The sequence below is a fragment of the Marmota flaviventris genome, chromosome 10 (assembly GCF_047511675.1).
Source record: "Marmota flaviventris isolate mMarFla1 chromosome 10, mMarFla1.hap1, whole genome shotgun sequence".
NCBI lineage: Eukaryota > Metazoa > Chordata > Mammalia > Rodentia > Sciuridae > Marmota > Marmota flaviventris.
Genome location: NC_092507.1, coordinates 83673791 through 83695084, shown reverse-complemented (window position 1 = coordinate 83695084; position 21294 = coordinate 83673791). Strand labels below are relative to the sequence as shown.

The 21294-nt window shown below is 33.3% G+C and overlaps 1 protein-coding gene across 1 annotated transcript in view; it reads left to right on the top strand.

Moving 5' to 3' along the window:
• The window catches only part of Dpyd (dihydropyrimidine dehydrogenase), a 798929-nt gene that overhangs the window by 24119 nt on the left and 753516 nt on the right, over positions 1 to 21294 (top strand). Inside the window, exon 2 of the mRNA XM_027935067.3 lies at positions 18808 to 18918. Coding sequence (XP_027790868.1) covers positions 18808 to 18918 — 111 coding nt within the window. The remainder of the gene's footprint in view (positions 1 to 18807; positions 18919 to 21294) is intronic.

The window sequence follows — 21294 nt, the reverse complement described above, 5'->3', positions numbered from 1 at the left end:
GTCTAGAGATAAATTCTATAGGGCATGTAAAATATTTTTGTCAATAGGTTTCTCTTTTTGCACTTGATATCTTTAAGTTCAGGTTCACTTGTTCAAGTTGGAAGCTAGAATGCCAGGAGGAGGGAGGGAGAGCAAAAAAATAGTGTGTCCCTTCCTTTAATGAGACTCCTTAAAATACCGTCACTTCCAAATATATCTTATTGGCTGATTTATAGTCTCCAGCTTAGAACGATGGCCCTCTAAGGCCATCTAAAAAATTATAGGGGCTTGCTAATAGGGAAGAATGGTGGAAAGGATGCTCAGGCAAAGATTCACAAAATATGTCAAATATATTTGTTAAACTGACTCCCAGGAACCATCCACAGAGAATTACCAGGTGTGTGGAGGGATCTCAGGTACAATGTTCTGATATAGCTGTTTCAAAAAAGAGTATCTGTGTTAATCTTTTCTATTTTAAGGCTCATGATTCCAAAATCAAATGAAAATCTTTAATACCTTCACATAAGATTCATAAATAAAAGTGAATGGATGGGGCTGGGGTTGTGCCTTGCCTAGCACATGCAAGGCCCTGGGTTCAATCCTCAGCACCACATAAAAATAAATAAAACAAAGGTATTAAAAATAATAATAAAAAGTGAATGGAGAAATATAGCATTCCAAACACTTTTCTGTATATTTGGCATGGGACTCTACAAAATTAAGCCATGTGGAAGGGAGTACCCACTGAATTGTGATACCTTTACTCTACTTCTCAGTACTCTAGGTGGGAGAGTAGGGAATGTGTTTACATTTTGTGTTATGAGCCCAAGGCCACCCTCAGGTTCACCAATTCACTATATATACTCTGTGTACTTAGAGTTTGTTATATCATGATTACAATTCATTATGATAAAAGGATAGATTGAAATAAAAAAGGGGTAACGCACATAGGTCAAAGGCCAGTGAAAACCTGCCACAAGTTTCCAGGAAATACTGAACCTCCTGAGAAATAACTTGTAATGACATGGTGTGAAGTGTTACTAAGCAGGGGAGCTCATCCAAGCCTTGTTGTCATGTAAGCATACAATGCTGTGTGCATTTCATTTGGCTATGAGAACTCTTCCAAACTCAAGAAATTATGATGATAAACTTATACAATCTGGTGGAAAGAATGTCCATGAGATAATACAACTTTTATAATTGTCAAGTTTCAATTAGAATAATCTAGAAAACAGGGCTAAAACATTCAGCAATCACATCATTCCAAACTATTAAAATGAAGGCGGGAATGAGGAGATATAACTCAATAATAGATTGCTTACGTAGCATGTGTGAGGCCCTGGATTCAATCCCCGGCACCACAAAAACTTATTCACTTCTTTGGAGCTCACCACTGTGCTGATCTTCTTTTTCCCATCCATTGCTCTCAACAGACACTTGTTGTCTGAGGGTTTAACGCCTTCCACAGAACCCTTCCTCTGTGTGGGTTTAGTTCAACCATCATACTTCTTCAAGGTGATGTACACTCTGCCCCAGAACTGACACTTTTGGAAGAGCCTGGTCAGCTCTGTCAGGAATTGCTCGCTCTCCAGGAGCACCATCGCAGCGCTCCTGAATGCTCCTGGCCAACATAAGCATCCAAGTGTACCCTTTTCTACACACATTTCTACCTGAAACTATAAAAAGGAAGCAATGTATCTAAAGCAATTGTTTTTGAGACACTGGCTATCTGGAAAAAGACAGTGATCTTTGTGAAATGGAGAACAAATAAGTGTAGCCTGGATTTTCCCTAGCATACTTAAGGGAGTTTATAAGCTGCAGTTCATAAAGTCTGGTGGATTTCCTCAATTGAAGAGACAGAGATGAGAGTTCAGGGAGACTAAACCAGCTGGACTTTTTGAATAGAATAACACAGAGTGATTCTGAGAAACCTGGAAATCTGTGGACATACTCCTACTCCTCAGTACTCCACAGATTGATGATCAGTGCACGACTGCATAAAGAAACATCTAAGAGAGCTAGAAAGAACAGTACCTGACACGGGGTCTAAGAATAGTGCCTGATCCCACCACCCAGCCTGAAGAACACCATGAGCCACAGGACATTGGGTTCTATGAATGAAAAGCACCAGAAGTTTCTTTTCTCAGTAGTGAGAAATAATTAGACCCAAATCAGATGCTGTTCAAGTCTTATTTCACAAATCGTAAAATCAAGACCTAAAAGGATCAGTTGTTTCCAAGTAATTCACCTGTGAATCAAGACAAAACTTAAAAAAATGTGAATATAAAACATTACATACCCAATTAGTTGAAATTCACAATGTCTGTCATCAAATTAAAAATAACCAGGCATGTAAAGATGTAGGAAAATAATGACCCATAAGGTGTATAAAAATAAGTAAATAAAAATGAATGCAAAAGTGACACAGATGTTTGAATTATAGAAGTTCATTAAAACTTGAGTACAACTGTGACCTACATGTTCAAAAAGTTAGAGGCATGGAAGATAGTGGGAGATTAAAGGAGAAGTTCTAGAGCTGGCAACTATAATGTCTGAGATGAAAAGTACACTGAATGAGATTAAAGGGAAATTAGAAATTATAGAGAAAAGACATTAAGTTTGAAGGCACAGAAATAGTAACAATTCCACATGAAGTACAGAAAGGAAAAAAGAGAAAAAGAAAAGAAAAGAATATCAGTGAGCTATAGGACAACTTTGACTATCCTTACATAAATGAATCTCCCAAGCAGAAGAGTGAGAGAGATTGGGGAACAGAAACAATATTTGAAAAATACCAAATCCATATGTTCAAAAGCCCAATGAAGTTAAAAAAAAATATGAAGAAAGTATGCTAAGGCACAACATAATCAAATTACTCAAACTAGTGAAAAAGACAATTCAGGTTAATATGAGGGAAAAAAAAAGTTATATAGTATAAAAGGAAGATAAGACAACAACATATTTCTTCTTCTCTCTTCTTTTCCTGCTTATTCTTCTTCTCCTGAATATTGAGACCGGATGCAGGTGTGCTGTACCTATGAGCTATATCCCCAGCCCTTTTTATTTTATTTTTAAGACAGGGTCTCTCTAAGTCGTGGATGATCCTCCTGCCTTGCTCCAGAGTGGCTGAGATTACAAGCATGAACCACCACTCCAGGCTAACAGCAGATTTCTTATTGGAAACAATGCAAGTAAGAAGGCAATAGTGAAGCAATATATTTAAAGAACTGGCCGAAAAAAGCTCTCGACCTAGAATTCTATACTCAGTGAAATTAGCATTCAACCACCAAGAAGAATACAAACTTTTTCAGGAATACAAAAGATGAAAGAATTTACCAGCAGGGTCTCTTGCATTCTAGTAGATGTTAAAGGAAGTCATATCCTTCAGGAGGAAGGAAATGATGCAAATTGGAAACATGGATGTACTCCAAGAACTTAGAAATGTAGAAATGATAACTACACAGTAAATATGATCTTTAATTTATTTAAATATCATTAAAGGATAATTGCTGAAATATAAACAGAAAGCATATTAGGAGATTTATAACATAAAAGTAAAAAGTACAACATGGAGAAACATTGAAAACTTTATGCTATGTGAAAGAAACCAGTTACAAAGGACTGTATTTTATATGATTCCATTTATATGATATGTCCAGAATAGACAACTCCATTGAATCAGAAAAGTAAATTAATGGTTGTTTAAAGCAGGGGGCTTTAGGGAAATTGGAAGTGACTACTAATTGGAACATTTTTTCCCCAAAGAGAGAGGGATTGGTGAAATGTTCTAAATTTGAGCATGTTAATGATTGTGAATCACTAGCTAAAATCATTGAATTTTGTCTTTAAGGTGAATTGTGTGGCAAGTGAATTATACATATTTCAGTGAGGCTGTTAAAGGGCTGAGCCTGTAGCTCAGTGGTGGAGTGCTTGCCTACTTGCCTAGCATGCATGAAGTCCTTGTTGAAACCCCAGCACTGCAAAAAATTAAAAAAAACAGTTGTTATAAAAATGTATTTATTTACAAAAGAAAAAAAGTAAAGATGCTGTATATGAGGGAAAATATGTATGTATAACACAAATAGCACTGGGCAATGTTTTCATCATCAAAGATTGACAAGTGCATTTCTACTGTACTGGAACAGAAACTGATTTTCAGTGAAGACTCAATTGGTGGCTGAACATTTCTCTTTTTTTCCTCCCTCAATTGGAAGGATGCAGGCATTCTTCTGGGAACTATTCATGCTCTTTCCTATTTGTGTAATGTTTTCATACTAGTGTGTACACTATGTGAGCAGTGTGTGTGTGTGTGTGTGTGTGTGTGTGTGTATGCATACATGCATGTGTGTATAACTGTTTGTCATATTTTTTTTTTGTGGGGAGCAGTACCAGGGATTGAACTCAGGGGTACTAAGTCACTGAGCCATATCCCCAATCCTATTTTTATATTTTATTTAGAGACAGGGTCTCACTGAGTTGTTATATTTTTGGGTGCATCTTATTATTAAAGTTCAATGATTGTTTGGAACAATGTCCCTGAATTAGGATGCAAAATAAAACATTAATCTCTAGAGTCCATTGCAACTCTTATATACTAAATCTTCCCAAAGAAGATGTAGAGTGGGGATGTGTTAGGAACAGTTCAAGTCAGTTAGTTTTTAATTGTAACAGTAGTAAAAATAGAAGACATTATTTCTTTCTACTTTAGGTTTAAATTTAAATTATTTTAAGTGAGATTTTTAGGCCCCTAAATTGTTTAAGAATTAGGAAGTCTCAATGTGACTTCATATTACATATATTTCACTAGGTAATAACACTTTTTAAAAGGGGACTATTCTTTCTATTTTTTTTCAAACAAAATGAGTCAATAAAGAAGACAAAATATTACTTCTTAATTAAGAGAATAAAAGTGAGGAAAGTACTAATTATATACATGAATTCTATGTTATTTAAAATAGTTAATACGTTAAATTATATATTTCTAATGGAACTAGTTTTAATTGAAGTATAGAATTGATCTTTTTTCCTTTAAAAACTTTCTAAAACATCAAGAATATCAATTAATATTAATTAATACATTTTAAAACATGATTTGAATATATAGGCATAGATTATGGTATATATGTGGCATATGTATACAATAATTCTTTTCTGCCAGGAAATCAAAGTCATCTATTTTTCATTGCTATGTTATAAACATTTTTTTTCTTGAAGGAGATTTCTTAAAGGATACAGTTTTTTAATTTTAAATAGCACAATAAAGTCATTTTAGGAAATACACATCCTTAAGTCCATTCCTGACTTAACCTTCTGGGCTCACATAGAACCTGAGCATTCCTCTGTGAACATATTAATACCCCTTTATTTTATCCTTATGTCTTCTTCCTCCCTTGGTCTGCAGCTTCTGTTGTTGCAGGGAACAGTCTTTCATGTATTAGCGTTGTCTGTGCTGTCCTACAGAATCCAAAATTTTGACCCCAGAAAGTTTTAAAAGAAAATAACAACAAGCAATTAATTTGATTTTCCTTTCAGAACTTGTTGCTGGTGTTATATTACCAGAGATTGCAAGGTTCAGTTCAAAGTGTTGCACTGCTTCAGCAAGTGAGTTGCATGATTAAACCTCTGAAACCTCTGAAGGAAACAGAGGCAAAGGCTGAACTCCTATTACAGAGTGGTTAATGATTATATGACTTAAAATCTTTGTAACTGCTGTCAAGGAGTGAATGGGGTTCCCTTTGTCCTCTGAAATAGAACACTAAGAAGAAAACAGAATTCTGCTGATTGTTCTGCCACTAGCAACAAGCTTCCATTAGAAAGTTTGTTGCTAGTGGAAGTTTGTTGCTTTTTTTTTAATTTTTAAATTTTGTTTTTTACTGTTTTCTTAAGAAATTTTTCCATTAACAACTTTTTTTGTGTGTGTGTGTGGGGGGGGGGAGGCACTGTTAATATCTTTTCTAATGAAGTACTGTGATTTGTTTTGAAGTCATGTGGATACATAAAAACTATTTTTGCATTTGAAAGATTTAATGACGAGTTTGATGGGAAAGGGCACATGTTAACAATTACTTGACATAATTTCCTACAGGTCAAATGAGGGACAATGGCAAGTTTCTGTAGCAGTTAGTTCATGGGTATAATTTAATATATAGAGAGGGTCCATTCTGAGTTTTTGGAGGAATGGTTATAGTTAGAACTTAACGAAAGTTAGCATTTTAGACTAATTTAAAGCTGCCGCATCCTAGATACAGTAAACTATGTAAGAAAAGCAATGGAAATAGGATTTTACATAGATTTGATGAATGTATGAAAAATTATAGGTTCTAGAATATGGATTTTCTTAGTTACCTAGTGGATTTAGTATTTTTTTGATCATGTAATAATCCCCATCAATTCTTCTCCTTTTAAATTTTGTTTTGGGTTCTGTATAAATTCATGCATACATTCAACTCTTGCAAATATGAGACAGTATTCTAGCATAGAATTTCATAGTTTTACCTTTTCTAAATATTTTTTAATATAAATATATAACGCACAAGTGTTTTACAATATTAAGAAGCTTATAATTCATGTAGTGAAATTTTCAAATAAAATAGTGTGTCTCATCTTTTTATGTATTTTCATATCACTTTGCACATATTTTATTTTCAATTCCCATAATGAAAATAGTACATTTTTCAATGTTATTAATGTTTCGTTTTTCAAATTGTTTAAAGAATAAAGGAACATGCATAATTAGTAGCTAGTATTAAATTATTTGGCAAAATTGTTTTTACTTTATTTTGTTGAATTTAAGCAATACTATGTTATATCTCCTTTGGATATTATGAAATTTCTCCTTGAAAAAAAGCAACGTATAGAATCAATAGGGTAACATTTGCAGTCTTAAGATAAAGTATCTTATAAATTGAAGCCTAGTCTTAACAGTGTTTGCCTTCCAGAGGTAGAAGAATACTTTCCATGTCTGTTGTAAGACTATTTTTATCCCCTTAGAATTAACATGTTAAATCCTATTGCCCAATGTGTGGTATTTGTAGATGGAGCTATTGGGAGTTAGGGGTAGTTGAAGTTATGAGGGTGAGAACCTCATAATGGAATTAGTGCCCTTAAAAGAACCGACAATCCAGAGCTTGCTCTCAGTCTCTGCCTCTCTCTGTCTCTGCACATGAAGTCATAGTGAGACAGTAGTCATCTGCAAGCCAGGAAAAATGTTCTTAACAAGAACCAAATTACTTAGCATCTGGATCTTGGACTTCCTAGCCTACAAAATGAGAAACAAATGTCTATTGTTTAAGCTACTCAGACTATGGTATTCTGAAATAGTAGCCCAATCAGACTAATACAGTGTCTAAATCAGAACAGTAACCACCTTTGCTCTGCTCTATATTAAGAATTATATGGTGAATATCAAATGTGTACATTATGGTTTCTTTGTTTGAATTCTTCATATTTTTTTAAGGAAAATAAAAGGACTTTTTAAAATTAGAATGTGGGTAACTTTTATTTGTGTGTATTTTATAATGAAAGAGAGTCATGTACTAGATCCTGTAAAGCCAAACAAGAGGTTCATGTGGCAGACTTCAGCTTGCTGAGTTGGTGAGTGACATGATAGATGTGAGGTTTTAAGATGTGTAAACTATTTCTTTTGTATTAACTATTTGTTCAATAGAAATGAATCATATTTCTTGGACAACATGACTAGCATTTTGAAAGGGTTTATTCCTTTCCACTTGATGAGTTTTTTGATGCTTTATAAATTCCTTATATTTTATCTGACCTGTCTTTCCTGGAAAGAAAATGTAATGTAAATTCACTTAAACATGTTGGGCTGAAAGGTCCATGAGTTATATACAGTTGTATGTATTACAAAATGTTATCTTCATTTCTATATATGTGTAATGGATGTTAAAATCTGTATTTGAATTTCATGACCCTTCTACACTGCTGTATTAATTTGTGAAGTGCATATTGGCATTTTTCAGGCAGTCTGCTTTTTAAATTGCAGGGCAGAGGCCAATGATAAATTCAGGGACCCATGACTCAGCTGGTGATTTGGTTTCATCTGAGATATATCTCTATTTTTCATACTATCTTATTTATAGTTACCTTTTTACCTGTTGCTTTCATTTTTTTTATATATTCCAAAACTTTTAAAAATGATCCCCCTGTGTTATTTAGAATTGACAGTACAGGAACTTGAATATATATTGGTTAAATGACAACTATAACCTAGTTTTCATACAAATAGATGAAATATAATAAGTACTTACTGTGTGAATCATTCTAGTTTTATTCATTATTTAATTCTCAAAACAATACCATGGGATAAGTACTATTATTGGTCATCATTTAGCAGTTGATGAAAAAGAGATTGAGGATTTAAACAACCAGAAAAATAGAAGAGTTAAGATCTAAGCCCAAATTTAACCTCAAACAATATGCATATTGTTCTGAAAATAGTCAATAAAATGAAAGTTGTAGGATTTAGAACTGTCAGTGATTTCATTCATCAATTGTTCATTTACTGAATGAGTTATTAGTTCCTTGCATAAAGGAAAAATTGGTCTTTGTATAGAGGTATAAAATGAAAAAAAAAAAATTGAAGATGACTTTCATTTGCTGTCATTACTTGGAAAAGTAGTCTAAAGTAGTCCAGCCTAAGGAAAAAAAAAGCTGTGTCTTGACAGAAAATAGAAGTACATTAAAAGAAAAAAAAAAAAGAGTCTGAAAGTGTGATCATTCTTGCTCAGGACCGATTACTGCAGATTTCCAAGGTTTTCAGACTCCAAAGTTGTCTGTCCCAATGTGGAGTTGCATTTTTCCCTGTTTTGCTCCCCATCATCCAGGAGACTGACTATAGGAGTTCTGAACTTGCCCGGTATCCAAAAGCACCTTGTACATTTCTAAGATACTGTTTAAACTAGATCTATACTAAGACTACTGACAGACATAGAAATGGGTGAGACAGAGATGGAGGCTTTATAAGCAAGGGAATTTTAAGCACGTAAGTATTAAAAAGTGCAGTTCTCCATTAGTCAACATATGTTGATTGGTACCCGGGAGAGGCAATAAGTATTGATCAAAAGCATTAATAGATTGGTATTCTGTGCTCCTATTAGTTGAGAATATTTGTGAAGGAAATAAGTGGATGGCAATATAATGTTATCTTGAAATCAAGTTACTTTTGTCCAATTATGAAAAAAATGAGAACAGTGTGATTTTTATTGTCAGTACTTTTTTTTTTTTGGTACAAGAGATTAAACCCATGAGAACTTAATCACTGAGCCACATCACCAGCCCCTTTTATATTTTATTTTGAGACAAGGTCTTGCCAATTAATTTAAGGCCTTGCTAAATGGCTGAGGCTGGCTTTCAACTCGTGATCCTCCTGCCTCAGCCTCCTGAGTTGCTGGGATTATAGGTGTGTGCCACCACCTCCCGGCCATCATTTGTATTTACTTTATTCAAGTTTATGAACTAAAGAAAATGATATGTCATCAAAGACAAAATTTAAACGTAATTTGAATAAGACAATAGTTAATTCATCAATTTAATTCTGTAAGCACAAATGTTAATATATATGTATCTTTTTAATTACTCAGAATTATTGTAAGTACTAACTAGGATTGAACAGGAAACATTTGTTTATAATTTCAGATGCCCAGGGTGAAGAGAGCTTAATGGTGCATTATATTTGGTCAATCAATATTGCACTACAAAACAAAGCCACATTTTTAGAAAGGGAACATGTTGGTCAAGTGGCTTCCCACAACTGAAAATGAGCTCTCAAAAAATACTTAAGTTGCAGTATTTTAGGGCTATAGTTTAGTGTCTTTTTTGTTAAGCAAGGATTTGTGATTGTTGATTGTAGTCAGTATGGGCCTTCTTTCTGCTCTCTGAGGAAATGCACAAAACTGGTTGCAGAATTCCACTGTGTGTTGCAGCTTCCAGCTGCTTCCCAGAACAGAGTGAACAAAGCAGGAACAATATGTAACTCATTTGACTTCGTGTGTACTGGCCCCAAATCATATTCTATCATTTCTTCAACTAAATAAAATTAGCACAGTTAAATTTTCTCAAATACTGTTTTTCTGCTTCCAGAATCAGCACTGTCTCAAAATGATTGGCAAACTCAAAGACCAAATTCTTTGATGAGAGAAAATTCTCCCTCCGTAGGTAATAACCCTATATCTGAAGGGTTAATGGCCCTCTTAAAGCACTCGATTTATCTAGAGAGGGGGCTCTGTGACCCTGTTAGGACCTGGCTTTGGTCATTTCTTAGGAAGAATGTAATTTAGAACTCTCCTATATTATTCTGCCAGCTATTTAGTTATCGATGATATTGACTTTTAGTTTTAAAAAGTCTTGCTTTGGAAAATTGTTTTTAACAGCTCTCAACCACTCTCATGTTCTGTATTTTTATTTTATATCACTTTCATTTGGAATAGTATTAAGTCAAATCCTTGGTAACCATTCTCCACAATCCAATTTATTTTTACCCAAGATCCATTGAATTCAACTCAGTGCCTTTTTTGCAAAAGGTTAACCCAATATTTCATGTTATGTTATACTTTCTACTTACCATGTGAAAGAAAAGTTACTGTGATAAGCAGCCAATAAATTACATTTGGAATGTTTATTCTCAAAAGTTACATTACTATGCCGACATAGATAAACATAATCATTTATCATAGTATGGATTGTGGAAATAAAACCTAAAATAAATGCAGCCATCTTTCTTGTATATTACACAGTTTGTTTGCTTTGAATGTTGGCCAGTATACCTTTAAAAAGCATCATCATGTTATTTATTAATTTGGATTACAGTCTGAGATTAGTATGGTTCAAGCTGAAATAAACAAGCAAAAAAATTTTTTTAAAGAAGGCAATGTCTTTAATTTTTCCTGTAAAATGAGATGACTTGGGTTTTCTAATACTGACTTTTGTTGATTAGTTGCTTTGGTCTTGTGTCATTATGAAGAATAACCATTTGAAACTACAACTGTATTGTGTATTTGTTGTTTAGAAGATACCTACTCTCATCAGATAGAGTAAAGAATTATTCTTTCACATGTAGGAATTACTAAAAATAATCTTTATCAGATTTTTATTTGTCAACTAAAGCAAGTCCCAATGATGTTTACTAAAGTGGGTATATTATATAGCTAAATCAATTGAATATAACAAATTTTGGCTTTTTAAAAAGTTTCATGGTGATATAGTTCACATATCACCCATATAAAGGGTAGAATTCCTAGACTCTTCTGGTGTATTAATAAAGTTTACCACCAGTACCACAATCAGTTTTCATTACTCCAAAAAAGAAACTACATACCTTTTGGCATTTGCTTTCTGTTCCCTACCCCTTAGTCCTAGGCAAACACTAGTCTACTTGCGGTCTCTATACATTTGCCTTGTGTGGAAATTTTATATAAATGAAAGCATATGTGGTATTTAGTAACTGTATCTTTCTATTATGATGATTATAATGCTCTCCCACACTGCACATTTTAAAGTGTATTTCTGTATTGATATCTAATTCTATTGCATTGTGATTGGAGAACTACTGTGTATTATTTAGTCCTCAGGTTCATTGAGGCTTGTTTTTAGCTAACATGTCCTAGAAAATGTTTCATGCATACTTGAGAATAATAAATTATCACATCTTGATGATGTATAGTGTTGTTCAAATCTTCTGTTTCCTTTTTATTCTTCTGCCTGTGTTCTGTGCAGTATTTAAAGTGGGAAAATGAAGTCTTCAAATAATATTCTCTAAATGTCTGTTTTCCTTTTAGTTTTGCCCTTTTTTGCTTCATGTATTTTGCCTTGTTGGGAACACATATGTTTAGAATTGTTAGAGCTTCCTGATGGATCTTTCTTTATCATCATAAAACATGCTTTTGTGTCTAGTAGTACTTTTTTGTTTGGTTTGCTTAAAGTCTGTTCTAATACTACTATAGGTCACTCAAGCTTTCATAAGGTCACTGCTTAAATGGTATATTTTTCTCAGTCCATTTACTTTCATTCTATATGTGACATTGAATCTGATGGGTGCTCCTTATATACAGCACATAGTTAGATCTTATTTTATTATCAATATATTTTATACTGACAGTATATATTTTATATTATCTTTTATAATTGCAGAATTACTTATACTCTGTTATTGACCATTGTTTTTTTTCCTGTGAACTTGAATACTATTTATGGTCATTTGCTTTTTGCCTGAAGAACTTCTACTTGTACAAATTCTCTAATTGTCTTTTTTGGGGATGGGAGTATTATATTTCACCATTATTTAATTTTTGAAGTATTTAAAAAATTATTATGTTTTATAATTTTTTATTATACATACACATATGCATAACAGTGGGATTCATTTGACAGAATCACTCATGCATGGAATATAATTTGTTCCATTTCAGTTCCCAGTACCTCCTCCCTCCCTTGCCTTCTCCCCTTACCTCTGGTCCCCTTACTCTACTTCTTTGCCCTTCCCCCTATCTATTTATTGTTTTTATAAATTGATACTTGTCAGGAATACGTAAAAGTAGAATTCACCATGGTACATTTACACAGCAAAATTTGATCAATCTCATTCTACTGCTCCTCCCCTTTTCTGCCCTTCCCCCTTGCCCAACACCCCTTCTCCATTTCTCTGATCTTCCTCCCATTTTCATGGTATTCCCTACCATCTTCCCCTTATTTTGATCTTCCACGTATCACAAAAATATATTTGACCTTTTGACTTTCTGAGTCTGACTTATTTCTCTTAGCATGATACTTCCAAGTTCCATTTACTAGTAAATGTCATAATTTCATTATTCTTTATAGCTGAGTAAAACTCCATTGTATAGATATGCTGTATTTTCTTTATCCATTCATCTGTTCACAGGCATATGGGCTGGTTCCATAACTTGGATATTGTGAATTGTACTGCTATGAACACTGATGTGCCTGTATAAATATGGTATGCTGATTTTAGATCTTTGAGGTAAATCCCAAGGAGTAGCCTAACTAGGTCATATGGTGGTTGCATTCCTACTCTTTTGAGGAATATCCATACTTCTTTACAAAGTGGCTGTGCTAATTTGCAGTCCCACCAACAATATATGAGTGTACCTTTCCCCCCACATACGCATTAGCATTTATTCTCATCTGTATTCTTCATGATCACTATTCTTTTTGAAAGATAGTTTTGCTGGATATAAGATTCTTGCTTGACAATGTTTTTAGTGCTTTGTATATTTGTGTATATTATCTCACTACTTTCTGGTGTCCATTGATTTTGATGAGAAATGAACTGTTCAAAGTTAGTTTTTTTTGTATATTATGCATCATTTTTCTTTTGCTGCTTTCAGTAGTTTTTCTTTGATATTGACTCAGTATATTTGTTAATATTCTTTGTATAATATCCTTCTATTTATTCTTCTATACATTTGTTGAACTTCTTAGATATGTAATTTAATAATATGTTTTATTTAAACAAACAAAGTGGAGAAAATTTCAACTTGTATATCTTGTAATTTTTCTCTTCTCTTTTTTCCTCTTGTTGGTATTCATGTGATTGTATTTTGTTTATTAACGATTTACCACAGACTTTAGGGTTTTGTTAATTTTTCTTTATTCTATTATTACATAATATTTTTTAAAGTTTTTTGATTTTGCCAGTTTAAATCTACTATTGTATACTACTGTGAAATTTTCATTTCAGGCATTGTGTTTTTCAACTTGTAATTCTAGTTAGTCCTTTTTAATAATTTCTCTGTATGGATGTGTATTTGATAGAACATTATAATTATACTTTCCTTATGATAGCTATTTTGAAACCTTTGTTAAATCTGATACTTGGACTTTCTCAAAGTTGGTTTTTGTTGCTTGTTTTTTGTGTGGATTCACATCTTATGCAATCCTGTTTCTTTGCCTGATATATTACTCTGTTTTCTGTTACTATAATGAAATACTGGATGGCATACATTTTATAAAGAAAAGAGATTTATTTAGCACACTTTTGGGGGTTCAAAGTCCAAACCATATGGCATCAGCTCTAGAGAGAGCCCTTCTGTTGTCATGATGTTATGGCAGACAATATCTTGGTACAAGTACATGCAAGAGGGAGCTCATGGTGAGACATGAAACCAGAGCATGGATAGGGGCTTGATAGATCTTGGAATCTCTCAATAATTTCTACCTACAACCTCTTAAAATTACCATAGTAGGTAGCGGCCAACTTCTAACATATGAATCATTGAGGTGGGTTGGGGAACACCTAAACCATATCTAGACCATAGCACATGGCTTCTAATCTTTTTAAGCATAAAATTTAGAAAATGTATTACAACAGTTCTCTATACTGATCCCCACTCTGGAGGGATGGTGCACATGGCATTTTTTGGGTATTCGTTAAATGACTGATGGATTATTTTAGAGAAGTACATTTCTCCTTTTGTGTGACCCTCCAATAGCCTCAGAGGGTGCAGCCATGGACATGTGCAGTTGTTCTGTCATAACTGGATTTAGCAGAGCTCTCCTTCCTCTTTCCACTGATCTCTGTTGAACTGTCTGCCTCTATTTGTATCATACCTAGCTCTTAGTTCCACTGAGTTCTGATTGATTGCTCTATTGTTTTTGAAAAAGCCCTGGGATATAAATAGTTCTACAACTGATTCAGTTAAATTTGTATCCCTCTTCATTGGTAGTTTTTGAGGTGAGTTTTTGCAGGTTTTTCTTTTTTCCACCCCAGGAGGGCTTGTCTGAACTGTCTTTTCTCCTGATGAACTGTCTACCTTCATGGTTTAGTTTATTGCTCTCATAGAGTTACCTGGTTCTTCCTAATTTTTGTTATAAAAATCTTAATTGTTCTTAAAAGGACTCTTAGACTTGAACTTCCCCCACACAGGGTTTCAGATAAGATAAGTTTCTTTAGGAGAAATTGTCTGTTCATATGATTGCCTTTTCTTTTGGGAAAATTCTCTGGACCATGGCTCCAGAACTTAGGATAGTGACAGTGGCTCACCTTGAGTGACACCACTCCTTACTAAGCAGGTTTGCTCATATGCAAACTGCACTCCATGAGTGAGATGGTGAGGGTGAAGGTCCCCAGTGTAAATGACATGCTGCCCCTCAGGCAGAGATTTTGCTCCCTGAGTATGTCTGATTGTACCAAGAAAGACCCTGAACTCTGGGCTGCATTTTCCTGGAGTTTAGTCCCTGGATAGCAGGGAGTGGCAGTATGAGAAATAGTGGCATTTGCCCCTCCATGGGAGATAACATGGCCTTCAAGTAGGGTTGGTGATAAAAGGAAACATGTTTTCTTGGTTGAACTCATCTGAAGTGGAATGACTTTGACACTGAACTGAAGTGGGGAAAGGGAGGGGTAGGTTATTTTTCAAATGCTATAGATCCTTACTACTCTTTTCAAGTTTTAGTAGATTTTCTTCAATTAATGTGCCTTCATTTGTTGTTTGTCTTTAGGACAATTTCCTGAGATTTTATTTATATTTTTATTAGAGCTTTATAAATATACATAGTAATGGGTTCATCCCAAAATAATCATACACACATGGAAGTCAATTTCAGTTCACAATATCCCCTTTTTCTCCCTAACCCCCTCCCTTCCCCGTTCTCTTTCCTCTACTCTGCTAGACTTCGTTTTTCACTCTTCTGTTTATATTTGATTGATTCTTTTTTACTTAGACAGAAAAGAGGAATTCCCTGTGGTATATTTGCATATGCACATAACATGATTTTTAAAGAATATCTTTCACATTGCCTCCCCTTTTCCATTGCTCCACTCTGCCTCTTTATCTCTTTCTACACTTTTGATCTTCCCTATATCTTTGCATATTCTATTCTATTCTTCCCTTCTCCTTTCCTTTATTTTACTCTAGCTTCCGCATATCAGAGAAAACATTGGACCTTTGAGTTTCTGAGTTTGGCTTATTTCACTTAGCATAATATTCTCTGTTTCCATCCATTTACCAGCAAAGGCCATAATTTCATTCTTCTTTATGGCTGAATAGAACTCCATTGTATGTATATATATACACACACCACAATTTCTTAACCTGTTCATCTGTTGATAGGCATCTGGGTTGATTCCATAATTTAGCTATTGTGAACTGTGCTGCTATAAACATCGAGGAAGCTGTTCCAGAGATTTTAAATGGTTATTTTTTTGTCACTAGTTTTTGTCAGTTTGTTTTGCTGGTTGTTGGTCAGAAGAGGTCTTCATGCAACCATTCTGGGAATGATTTCCTAGTGGTTATGTTTTAAAGACTTGCTTGAGTTGAGTGTGTTAGTCATCTTTTTGTTGCTATGACAAAATACCTGAGAAAATCAACTTAAGGGAGCAAAGATTTACTTTGGTGCATGGTTTCAGTCCATCATCAGATATTTACAATGCTATGGGGCTGTGATAAGGCAGAACACTACAGTAGAGAAGGTTTTGTTGGGCAGAGCAATAGTTTGACAACGATTCTTCATTGAGTTACTCAGGTTCCATTTAATATTACTTATACATGTGGTTATAAGTGTCTTCTACCTTCTGTGTTAAAAAAATACATTTAAATGTACACTTCATCTTTGGATAAATTTGAATCTAAATCCCATACTCAGAATAACTGAGTTGTAATTCAATCTCTTCTGCAGATTAACTATGGATTTTAAGCAACTTATTTGATCATCAAAAATATTGAGCAAATAGTAGCTGTTTATAAGTTAAACAATATGATGTTTGTGAAACCATTTGACCTCTAAAATCTTAAAATTGAGAGTATGTTATTGTCATTTTAAGTCAAATACACAATAAATTGAAGTGTTGCTTTTCTCATTTTATTCTTTCCATACTGATAAATAAATTTATAAATAAAATAAGTAATAAATTTAATACTAAGTATAAAATTTATGTTAGAAAACTATAGTTTATATCATTTCTAAATCCTTCATATTATCATGTAATAAAAGTTCTTATAAAATCAGCTAAGATATTACCTAGAAAATGATTTCTTTAGATCAATTTATTTTGGAATTACAATAATAGAAGGGGAAACAACATTTTTAGCATATGTCTTATAGTATAATTTTTTTTCCTTTATCTGTTAAGTTACTTTGGTATTTGTGACAGTATTTTGAGATCCAAATGTGGGTTCATTTTCATATGCAAAAAAGATGAACATTATATACTTATTTTCAAAGAATCATAAAATCTCGATTTGGAAGATGATCTTGGGGTTGGTCAAATCTAACAGGAATTTCATTTTTAGGACTTATCTCAAATTCTTACTAAGCCTCCACATGAAGAAATCCATGGACAGAGAATTGCTGTTGCACATAGCCTCTGGATTCCATTTTCACTGTACTTTAGATTTTAGGGTGTTTATAGTTTAGAAAGCATGTTGTATCATGTATTTTATTTATTTTTTACTATAGTATTTTGGTTTAGGTTATGGCCCATTTTGCATGTGAGGAAATGAAAGATCAAAAGGATAAGCAGTTTGCTGAAAGTTATGTGACCAATAGATATTAAGAACCAGATTCACAATTTTGAATATCTTGTTTCACAGGCATGGGCATATGCTACTCACTTGGTGTAATATGTCAGAAATTCAGCAAATTCTCTACTTCTTCAATTCAAAGCATTCACTGTTTAGGAGGAAGGAAAATTCATAAAGCAACAGTTCTATTTAGGTTGGTGGTCCCTGGTAGAGATATTTGTATATTCTAGGACAATCAGATCTATGCAAGTGCTCTACTACTTTTTTTTTTTTTTTCTCCCAGAACTGGGATTGAACCAGGGCCTTGTACATACTAGGAAAGTGCTCTAACACTGGGCCACATCCCTAGCCCCAGAATCAGATTTGGATTAGTCAGGGGAATTTTCCTGGGAAGAAAAGACTTTTGAGATGCACATTGTTTTAAATGACTGCAATAAAGTTAGTGTGACTTCTAGTGCAATCTTAGCTGATATATTTTTTTTGAATATTTGAATCTAAATCTCCCTCCTTAAATATCTACAAACTTGATTCTGCATTCTCCACTAATTCAAAATAATTAAATTCCTTTTCCATATGAAAACTTTTCAGCTACTGAAAACCTCTATGTCTCTTCTGTATCTTTTCTCCAGGTATTTCATATTGGTGTTTAACGTAAAAATGCTGAAAGTTGTTGGGGAAATGTTAATTGAATTAAACATTTGTCATCAATAGTTCTTTTCCTGTGGCGGAATTATAATTTTGTAGTAGTTGTTAATATTTATTGGTTTATTTTTCCTGAATAATAATAATAATTATTATTATTTTGCCAAGAGTTCCTTTTGGAGAATTATTAGAAAATATAGTAGGAATCACTCCACTTGTATTTTGTCCACATTAGGTAACATTGACATTTAATATTACCATTTTAACATTAGGTAAGACAACTATTTGAGGTGACATGTCACGTTTTGGGTGTATTTTGAGCTTTGGATCAATTCATGCCAGTAATATTATTTTCTTTGTTAGTTTTTCTCCAAAAAACAATTTTCTCCTTTTCACTTTTTCCAAATAATTTCTGTTTTATTGGGATTTCCCCATGTAGTTCCTTTTTTGTTAAGCAAAGTATAAGAGTTCTCAGTTTTATTTATTTTTTAAACCCTCTTGCTAATTTCGGATCTAATTTGTTTAGACCTCATGTAATCTGTTTTCTCTCTCTCTCTCTCTCTCTCATATCATAAATTTTATATCCTAGTTGAACCTTTCTTTAGGAGGGGAATGGATGATTCCTAAATAAAATTTTGATTTTTTAATGCCAACATATTTACATATTGTTATTTATTATTTATGCTGTCTTCAGAGTATCCTGGCTTTAAATCCTCGGATACAAAATCATGCAACTCTGCGTTCCACTTCGGCCAAGAAATTAGACAAGAAACATTGGAAGAGAAACCCTGATAAGAACTGTTTTGTAAGTACAACTGATAACATGATTTCCTGCTGAAAATTTTCTTGTTCTACACATTCTAAGACATGATTTTACATATACTTAGAAATACAGTTAAATATGTGTAAAGTACAACTGTGATTTTTTTTTCATATATTACATATTTTATATTTGAATATTATAAAAACTTAATTCTGTTTTTAAAAAAATCTTCTGAAACACTTAAATTATATGAATTTAGTTTGATGCAAATTTTTCTTTTCCTGAAAATCCTTAAAATTTGTTTAAAAATTGTTTTGTGCAATAAAACAATGATATGAGAGTTTCTCTTTTAGATATAGTCTAACTGATGGTGGTTGTAGGCATCTACAAACTGTTTGAAAATGCACTCTTGTGAAATTTATGAACTTTAAAATGTTCAGTATAAACAAATAATATTCTCAGTGAGGTGTAGGAGCAAAAAAGAATTACTCTGAGGTTTTTGATGGCTAGAATTTTATTTGACTGAGCCTATGAAGTTATCCACAGAGCTGGGACTGTGAGGTCATAAGCGTTATAAGGACAACCTTGAAGGCAACATTTAAAATACTATCTGAGTGATATGTAAGTCTTTAAATTTGGAAAGAAGTTTCCTTTTTACTCTATTTCCGCACAATTGATTTTTCCAAAATAATTAGGGAAACCATTAATATTATGAGCTTACTTGACATTGACTCTTTTGGTACTTTGTGTATAATGTCCTGTAATATTCATGATTTTAGTGTTGTTTTTCTCCCTCTACATTCTAAGGATGTGAATTGAGGATGTGTGCTCACGTGTGTGTGTGTGTGTGTGTGTGTGTGTGTGTATTTAACTACTTTTAAATTTTTCTATCACTGGCAACCCAGCAAAGTTTTTGAAAGCAACAAAGAAATAAAAACACAGAGAGACAATATTGCATATGGCATAAGAAGACCTTATAGCCACTTAATAGCAGACCTGGATTTGGAATTCAGTTTTCCTTGTTCTACTTCTATGAGTTTTGCCTCCAAGTTTCTAGTACAGGTCTTTGGAAGGGCACTGATATGGTCTGAAGTAGATCAGGTGATAGGCTGACTATGTACCACGTTCTTGCAAAAAAGATCTGAACGATTGAACTGCATTCAGAAAAGAACCATGTAATTTTCAAATATTTCTTGAAGAGCACCAAGTTTCAGTCTCATTTTTAAATGTGTGAGACCTTGATCCAGAGAAATTAGATAACTTTCTTGAGGCCTCTCTTTCATAGGCTATCAAACTATGATAAGAGTTCTATTCAGAAAAAAAAAAGGTTTCCTCTATTCTGATGGTTACTGTTGTTAGATTATTTCATGGAGATTATTTTTATTCTATAATATGATCCTACAAATTAACTCTCTTATATTTAAAAAAAAATTGGTAAAAGTACAGTGAGATAGGTCTTCTCCATTAAACATGTATTAACACATATTTTTAGTGAAGTATATGACAGTATTTTTGATAATGTTCATTAATACCTTTGTTAGTTGCTAGGGATGCTAACAAGGTACCACAGTTTAGGTGATTTAAAGAATGCAAATTTATTTTTACTATTTTGGAGACTAGGAGTCTGAGATCAAAGTGTTGATTTGTTCCAGAGGCTCTTTCCTGGACGTGTGGAGGCATCTTCTCCCTGTATTTTCACAGTCTTCCCTCTGAGTGTGCCTGTGTCTAAATTTCCTCTGCTTATAATGATACTAGTTATATTTGATTAGTATCTATCCAGATGACCTCAGTTTACTTAAATTAATTCTTTAAAGACTGTCTCCAAATACAGCCACATTTCAAGGTACTGAGGGGTTCGGATTTCAACATATGCATTTTGGAGGGATACATTTGAGCCAATAAAAATATCTTTAAGTTATCAAACACACCTAGTAATTCATCTTCTAGTAATAAATCTGAAGGAAAGAACTAGGAATGTAGGTGAAAATTAATTTGAGTTGAAAGAGGATTATCTGAGCCATTTTTTATTCAGTAGAGAACATTGTAGGGGAAAATATACTGAATTCCATCCACTGGGTCTTGGTAAATTTGAGCAGATCCATTTGCTGGTAAATTGTGCAACCATTCCAATTATTTTTTAAATGGTTAATAATCTGGATAAAAGCTCAAATATACATTACATGGTAAAGGCATGAGGCATCACTGTATTCAGTAGTGATTGTGTGCACTTCTACACACCCATGTCTTGGCATGAATTCACACAGAATAAAGAAAATATACCAGAATATTAACAGTGATGATCTCTGCTATCTTGGCATTTCTGTACATTTCATATTTTCTACAATGAGTAACTGTTAGTGGAAAAATAAAATGAAAGGTTTAAATATATGGTAAAATAATAATCTCATTTGGTAACAT